This window comes from Bombina bombina, chromosome 5 (assembly GCF_027579735.1).
Source record: "Bombina bombina isolate aBomBom1 chromosome 5, aBomBom1.pri, whole genome shotgun sequence".
NCBI lineage: Eukaryota > Metazoa > Chordata > Amphibia > Anura > Bombinatoridae > Bombina > Bombina bombina.
In genome coordinates this window covers 913,377,115-913,386,051 of record NC_069503.1, presented here as the reverse complement: position 1 = coordinate 913,386,051, position 8,937 = coordinate 913,377,115, and the positions used below count along the sequence as shown (strand labels likewise).

The following is an 8,937-nucleotide window of genomic DNA, read 5'->3' as shown; positions in this document are numbered from 1 at the left end:
ACTTTTTTACAGAAAAAAAAGCTGGATCCTGCCGGATCCATGCCTAATTTAGACAAATACACACAAATTTAATTGTTTTCCACACAAATACATCCAGACACTTCTGTATCCAACAACATTTTACTGCAAAACATTTGGGTCGTTTCAGAACCAGCACTTTCTTACAGAAAAAAAGCCGGATCCTACCGGATCCATGCCAAATTTAGGCAAATACACAAACATTTAATTGTTTTCAACACAAACACATCCAGACACTTCTGTATCCAACAACATTTCACTGCAAAACATTTGGGTCCTTTCAGAACCAGCACTTGTTTACAGAAAAACAGCCGTATACTGCCGGATCCATGCCTAATTTAGACAAATACACACAAATGTAATTGTTTTCCACACAAACATATCCAGATACTTTTGTATCCAACAACATTTGGGTCCTTTCAGAACCAGCACTTTTTACAGAAAAACAGCCGGATTCTGCCGGATTCATGCCTAATTTCGACAGATATAAACAAATTTAAATGTTTTCCATACAAACACATCCAGACACTTCTGTATCCAACAACATTTTACTGCAAAACATTTGGGTCCTTTCAGAACCAGCACTTTTTTACAGAAAAACAGCTGGATCCTGCCGGATCCAAGCCTAATTTAGACAGATACACACACATTTAAGTGTTTTCCACACAAACACATCCAGACACTTCTGTATCCAGCAACATTTTACTGCAAAACATTTGGGTCCTTTCAGAACCAGCACTTTTTTACAGAAAAAAAGCTGGATCCTACCAGATCCATGGCTAATTTAGACAAATACACACAAATTTAATTGTTTTCCACACAAACACATCTAGACACTTTTGTATCCAACAAAATTTTACTGCAAAATATTTGGGTCCTTTCAGAACCAGCACTTTTTACAGAAAAACAGCCGGATCCATTCCTAATTTCGACAGATACACAGAAATTTAAGTGTTTTCCATACAAACACATGCAGACACTTCTGGATCTAACAACATTTTATTGCAAAACATTTGGGTCCTTTCAGAACCAGCACTTTTTTACAGAAAAAAAAGCTGGATCCTGCCGGATCCATGCCTAATTTAGACAAATACACACAAATTTAATTGTTTTCCACACAAATACATCCAGACACTTCTGTATCCAACAACATTTTACTGCAAAACATTTGGGTCGTTTCAGAACCAGCACTTTCTTACAGAAAAAAAGCCGGATCCTACCGGATCCATGCCAAATTTAGGCAAATACACAAACATTTAATTGTTTTCAACACAAACACATCCAGACACTTCTGTATCCAACAACATTTCACTGCAAAACATTTGGGTCCTTTCAGAACCAGCACTTGTTTACAGAAAAACAGCCGTATACTGCCGGATCCATGCCTAATTTAGACAAATACACACAAATGTAATTGTTTTCCACACAAACATATCCAGATACTTTTGTATCCAACAACATTTGGGTCCTTTCAGAACCAGCACTTTTTACAGAAAAACAGCCGGATTCTGCCGGATTCATGCCTAATTTCGACAGATATAAACAAATTTAAATGTTTTCCATACAAACACATCCAGACACTTCTGTATCCAACAACATTTTACTGCAAAACATTTGGGTCCTTTCAGAACCAGCACTTTTTTACAGAAAAACAGCTGGATCCTGCCGGATCCAAGCCTAATTTAGACAGATACACACACATTTAAGTGTTTTCCACACAAACACATCCAGACACTTCTGTATCCAGCAACATTTTACTGCAAAACATTTGGGTCCTTTCAGAACCAGCACTTTTTTACAGAAAAAAAGCTGGATCCTACCAGATCCATGGCTAATTTAGACAAATACACACAAATTTAATTGTTTTCCACACAAACACATCCAGAAACTTCTGGATCCATAAATATTTTACACAAAATTGTTTGGGTCCTTTCAGAACCAACACTTCTTTTCAGAAAAACAGACAGATCCTGCCGGATCCATGCCTAATTTAGACAGATATACACAAATGTAAGTGTTTTCCACACAAACACATCCAATCACTTCTGTATCCTTCAATATTTTACACCAAAACATCTGTGTCCTTTTAGAACCAACACTTTTTTTTTTGCTTCAAAACAGCTGGATCCTGCCAGATTCATGTCTAATTTAGACAGATATCCTCAAATTTAAATATTGTCTATACAAATACTTCCAGACACTTCTGGATCCAATAATATTTTGCACACAAAACATATGCGTCCTTTCAGAACCAACACTTTTGTTTACAGAAAAACTGCTGTATCCTGCCGGATCCATGCCTAACTTAGGCAGATATATAAACAAATATGTTTTTCACACAAATACATCCAGAAACTTGTGGATCCAGCAATATTTTACAAAAAAACATCTGGTCCTTTTAAGAATCAACACTTTTTTACAGAAAAACAGCCAGATCCTGCCAGATCCATTTCTAATTTAGACATATATACACAAATGTGTTTTCCACACAAATACCTCCAGATACTTCTGATCCATCACTATTTTACACAAAATCATCTGGGTCCTTTCAGAACAAACACATTTTTTTACACAAAAATAATCTGATCCTACCATATCCATGTCTTATTTAGACAGAAATAGACAAATTTAATTTTTGACCACACAAACACATCCATCTAGGTCCTTTCAGAACCAACAGTTTTCTTTACAGAAAAACAGCAAAACGGTTGGTTCTAAAAGGACTCAAATGTTTTTGAGTAAAATGTTGTTGGATACAGAAGTGTCTGAATGTGTTTGTGTTGAAAACACTTAAATTTGTGTGTATTTGTCTAAATTAGGCATGGATCCGGCAGGATCCAGCTGTTTTTCTGTAAAAAAGTGTTGGTTCTGAAAGGACCCAAATGTTTTGCAGTAAAATGTTGTTGGATACAGAAGTGTCTGGATGTGTTTGTATGGAAAACACTTAAATTTGTGTGTATTTGTCTAAATTAGGCATGGATTCGGTAGGATCCGGCTGTTTTTCTGTAAAAAAGTGTTGGTTCTGAAAGGACCCAAATGTTTTTGAGTAAAATGTTATTGGATCCAGTAGTGGATGTGTTTGTGTGGAAAACACTTAAATGTGTGTGTATTTGTCGAAATTAGGCATGGATCTGGCAGGATCCGGCTGTTTTTCTGTAAAAAAGTGTTGGTTCTGAAAGGACCCAGATGTTTTTGAGCAAAATGTTGTTTGATACAGAAGTGTCTGGATATGTTTGTGTGGAAAATACTTAAATGTGTGTGTATCTGTCTAAATTAGTCATGGATCCGGCAGGATCCGGCTGTTTTTCTGTAAAAAAGTGCTGGTTCTAAAAGGACCCACTTGTTTTTGAGTAAAATGTTGTTGGATACAGAAGTGTCTGGATGTGTTTGTGTGAAAAACACTTAAATGTGTGTGTATTTGTCGAAATTAGGCATGGATCCGGCAGGATCCGGCTGTTTTTCTGTAAAAAAGTGCTGGTTCTGAAAGGACCCAAATGTTTTGCAGTAAAATGTTGTTGGATATAGAAGCGTCTGGATGTGTTTGTGTGGAAACACTTAAACTTGTGTGTATCTGTCGTTATTAGGCATGGATCCAGCAGGTTTTCTGTAAAAAAGTGTTGGTTCTGAAAGGACCCAGATGTTTTTGAGTAAAATGTTGTTTGATACAGAAGTTTCTGGATGTGTTTGTGTGGAAAACACTTAAATGTGTGTGTATTTGTCTAAATTAGGCATGGATCTGGCAGGATCCGGCTGTTTTTCTGTAAAAAAATGCTGGTTCTGAAAGGACCCAAATGTTTTGCAATAAAATGTTGTTGGATTCAGAAGTGTCTGGATGTGTTCGTGTTGAAAACAATTCAATTTGTGTGTATCTGTCTAAATTAGGCATGGATCCGGCTGTTTTTCTGTAAAAAAGTGCTGGTTCTGAAAGGACCCACATGTTTTTGAATAGAAGGTTGTTGGATCCAGAAGTGTCTGGATGTGTTTGTGTGAAAACTCTTAAATTTGTGTGTATCTGACAAAATTAGGCATGGATCCGGCAGGATCCGGCTTTTACCCACACCCTTTAAAAAAAAATGATATCAGTCTGTCAGATTAAATTTCTCCTCTGAGAATCTGCATTCTAGGGAGCTTTATTACTTTCTATGGAGGTAAGTTAGCAACTTGCAGGGAATTCCCAGTTCAGTACATCTTGGATAATTCCATGAAGTCTGCCCATGTTAGGATTGATGTGATATTTATTTCTGTGCCGATGAATTTTAGATCATAGGGCCCATATAGTATGAAGACCTGTGCTAAGGAAGCATTTTTTTGTCATGCTAAGACATATGCATTACAAAGGCCATTGGCTATTTTTATGAAATATTATGTCTATTTAATGAACACTATCATTTATATTATTTTCATTAAAACGTTCCTTTAAAAGCCAAAAATGCAGATGTAATGAACATTTGGGGGAAAAAAACAACACTCTTCTCAAATCATGAAAAGACATATAATAAGTACCTTGTTATTATATAGGTGGAATTTTACACATATATAAACCGAAATTAATAAAATGAATGTTTCCACAAGTACACTTTTTTTTATTCAAAGTCAATTCTCATTCGTTCACACGGAAACGCACCAATAATTATGTTCAGTGTTTTCAACATGTAATTGGTGGTTACGAAGAGCGGCGTTTCCTTATGTGCTTAGCCCCATCCCAACTGTAACTACATTTCCCAGTGTGCCTTGCTCTTCCTCGATAGTCTGTCAGAGAAAGGTTCGCTGATGCAATGCGGACTTTTTGGTTGTGACCTAAAGAGGAGTAGGAGGAGATGCCGCAGCGTGTTTGCGGTCTGTCGAGCAGACAGGACATCGCCCATAAACCTTTTCCTCCTTCCCTGGAGGCAGAGCCGGGCAGCTCCGCGTTGGGACATCGGGATCTTTGTCATCATGGTCTCGATTGCCTTGGTGGTGCTGGTCACCCTGCTAGTTTCCAGTAGAACATGGGGGTCTGCCCATTATAGCTCCACCCAGACCCTTTACGACAGACCCATCATCGGTAAGATATGGAGGTAGAAATAATTATCAGTGTCAGTAGCTATATGGCTGCGTACAGAAATTAAAGGTCTCTTTCTGTATATCATGACAATGGTTTCAATATCATTTATTCAACTAAATATGTTGTGTTAAAAAAAGTTATTTTTGTTTGTGATATGTAGAGAAAATATGAAATGTTCAAAGCGTTCAACACAGTTCTCTATACGACTGAGCATCACCATTTATATGTCATCAGATGCAATCTAGATACCAATGATACACATTATCTGTATTCTCTATTGCTTTTTTAAACAGGGACACTCTACAATAGAATTGTTATTGTTTTAAAAGATAGATAATCCCTTTATTAACCATTCCCCAGTTTTGCATAACCAACACAGTTATATTAATATACTTTTTACCTCTGTGATTACCTTGTATCTAATCATCTTCTGACAGCCCCCTGATCACATGACTTTGTATTTATTATCTATTGACTTATATTTAGTACTGTGTTGTGCTAAATCTTAAATAACTCCTCGGACGTGAACACAATGTTATGTATATGACCCACATGAACTAACAGTCTCCTGTTGTTAAAAGCAAATACAAAAGCATGTGAATTTGAGGCTGCCTATAGTAGCTTAAAAACAGGCAGAAATTTAGAGGTTTAAATGTTATAAAGTATATTAATCTAACAATGATGGTTGTGCAAAAATAGGGAAAGGGTTGTAAAGGCATTATCTATTTTTTGAACAATAAGAATTTTAGTGTAGACTGTCCCTTTAAGTATATATTTGGGAAGAAGGTTTTAATGCTTAAATCTGGTTTAAAGGGGCAGTCAACTTACAAACTAATGTTATATAATTATGCACATAGTGCAGAATTATATAACATTAGCTTAGTGCCAGATTTATACATTAAAGTACTGCAGATAATTTTTATTTAAAAGTTAATTTTTCCAGAACGCCGCTCCTTGCTTTACTGAGCGGGTCTGGATTTTCCTCAGCGCATCACAGCAACACTGTCTAGTCACAGCGTGCCCGGTCACGCCATTAAACTGAATGTAGCTCGCTCCTGCTACTAGACCAGAGCGGGAGCGAGCTACATATGTTTAATGGTGCGACCGGGCACGCTGTGACTAGACATTGTTGCCGCGATGCGCTGAGGAAAAACCATACCCGCTCAGTAAAGCAAGGAACGACGTTCTGGAAAAATTAACTTTAAGTAAAATGTTTTATAGTCCAACAGTGTAAATAATGAAACATCCATTTTCCCTTGCAACACACAGGATGAAAAAAGAAGTTGACATCAAATCCATATTACAAATAAATCAATACATCATACATAAAATAACCTCTATGTCATAAATTTTCCAGTATTACTATAACTAGCATTCTTTCTAAGCGTCATTAATAGTAACATAATAGGATGGCATACGTTATGGCATAAAACAAACGTCAGAAACAGAATACATGTACCTCTACTTAGAGAAAGAAAAAAGTAATTCTGACTGGATTAATCCAAGGTAATAAGTCATATTTACTTCAATATGACATTAGCAAGCACCATATAATTAATTCTTTCAATAATACGTCTTTTTAAGCATACACTTGATGGGGCTTTTTTAAATTAACTAAGAGAAAACCCACCTAATATGGTAAAGTCTAACTGAGTTTTTAACTTGTGCGGCTAATTGAGACTCCGTAGCCAGAACTTTCTTTTTCCAGCTGCAGAGATAAGATTTTATTTCCTCCCCCCCCCCCCCCCTCATAACAGCCTTAGCTGTTTCCCAGTAAGTCTCAATTTTATTAAAGTGGGCAATATTAAATGTGGTATAATTTTTCCACTTCTGTTTTAACCATTTGATAAATCGAGGATTATTTGCCAAAAAGCACGGAAAAAATGAGGAATTTTGATTCTTAGAAGTGGATGAAGCTAGAAGGGTAACTGAAATTGTTGCATGGTCCGATATCACAATGTCATTGATACTCGCTTCTAATTTACAAATAGCCAATGGTTTAGAAATTAAGAATAAGTCAATTCTGAAAAAAGTCTTATGAACTTTTGACTCACATGTAAAACTTAGCACATCTGGATTTTTTTGCCTCCATATATCTATCAGGCTTAATTCATGACGAAATGTTTTAAAATATTTTGCAATGTATAATATTCTCTTACATTTTTTGTTGACAGTCTATCCAATTCAGGACACATAGACATATTAAAATCTTCCCCTAATATTAAGTTCCCCCCCAATAAAGGGAAATAATTTAAACCTAATATTATCCGAAAATTTTGGGGAAAATGTTTTCGGTCCATATATATTACACAAAGTATAATTACAACCATTGATCTGCACTTGTGCAATAATGTATCTTCCTTCTGAATCTATTTCCACTCTTTTATAATCTTGTAATCCAGATTTTTTATAAAAAATTATCTCTACCCCTGACCTCCTTTTAACTGCCCGGGCGGGCACTATTTCCTCCACCCATTTACATTTCAATTTAGGGAGTTCTGACTCTTTAAGCTGTGTTTCCTGTAACATTACCAAGTCTGGCTTAAATTTGGAGAGATATTTAATAATAAGTGCACGCTTTCTGGGGGATGTTATACCCCCAATATTCCATGAAAGAATATTAATCTTAATTACAACTCCAGCCATCACAATCCCGTAAATAAAAGTGCATTCTTTCCTACGGTCTCTCTAAAAATGGAAAAACTGAGCGGACTGGGCAGGATGGGGGTTGGAGGGAGAGGAAAAAAAAAAAAAGAGAATCCCAAAATTTAAAATACTACAATATCGTGACGATATATACCAGAAACAGCTACCTTGATTACACAAAAAAGCAACAACAAAAACCAAGAAAAAAAACCAAGCTGAGCACATCGTTTACAAAGAAAAACATATAAAACCGCTTCTACAAAACTATTAATGCAAAGAAAAATAAAACTAACCATATAAACTATACAACAGGACTAGAAATAAATCTACCCATTTGTGCTATCTAGTACCAATACATTCCTGAGCTTCTTGAGGATTATTTAGGATTCGTCTAGTACCATTATCTTCCACTACAATCTTTGCAGGATAGATTAACCATGCTTTCATGCCTTTATCAAAAAGTTTTGTACAATACGGTATCATTTGTTTCCTCTTAGAAGAGGTTTCTAGTGAGAAATCTTGAAACAATAAAAGTTTATTTTTATCAAATATAAATTACTCGTTTTTTCTGTATGAGTTCTACTTTGTCTTGATATCTAAGTAATTTAAAAATGCACATTCTACTTCTGCTTTGGGAACCAGAGCTAAGTTTTCTGGGGCCAATCCTGTGCGCCCTTTCAACTGCTAATGGGAGCTGATGAGCCGGGAAACCTAGCGCTTGAGGGAGTAATATGGAATTGACCTTCATGAGGTCCTCATACTCAGAGGTTTCTGGGAGACCAACAATTCTTATGTTATTGCGCCTGGAGCGATTTTCTAGATCTTCCAGGCGCGATTGTAAATTAGTGATTTTAACCTCCTGATTTTGGACTATACAGTACTATCTTGGGTGTCAACTAGATCTTCCAGATCTGAAATTCTATTATCTGCCTCATTTATCCTTTATGCAAATTGTTTAACCTCATTTGATAAAGACACAATATCTGTAGATATACTATTAAGCTCTTTTTTAATAATATCAAACTGTAGGGTGAACATATCCGCTAGCTGAGCTAATAAGGATTGCATATCAAAAGCGGTGTAACTGCATCTATAGCGGGTTCTAGGGTAGGATCTGCGCTCTTATTCTTCCTGTCCTTAACTTTTGGAGGCATTATTATAGATTTTTGTTTTGCCTGTTTGATACATCTTTTCATGAGCTTTGTGTATACTGACAAAGTGAAAAAACA

The 8,937-nt window shown here is 36.1% G+C and overlaps 1 protein-coding gene across 1 annotated transcript in view; it reads left to right on the top strand.

The window, feature by feature from the left end:
- Positions 1-4,742: 4,742 nt before the first annotated feature.
- Positions 4,743-8,937, top strand: part of GGH (gamma-glutamyl hydrolase) — a 122,470-nt gene continuing 118,275 nt past the window's right edge. Inside the window, exon 1 of the mRNA XM_053715071.1 lies at positions 4,743-5,062. Within this exon, the coding sequence (XP_053571046.1) occupies positions 4,789-5,062 (274 nt within the window). The 5' untranslated portion in view covers positions 4,743-4,788. The remainder of the gene's footprint in view (positions 5,063-8,937) is intronic.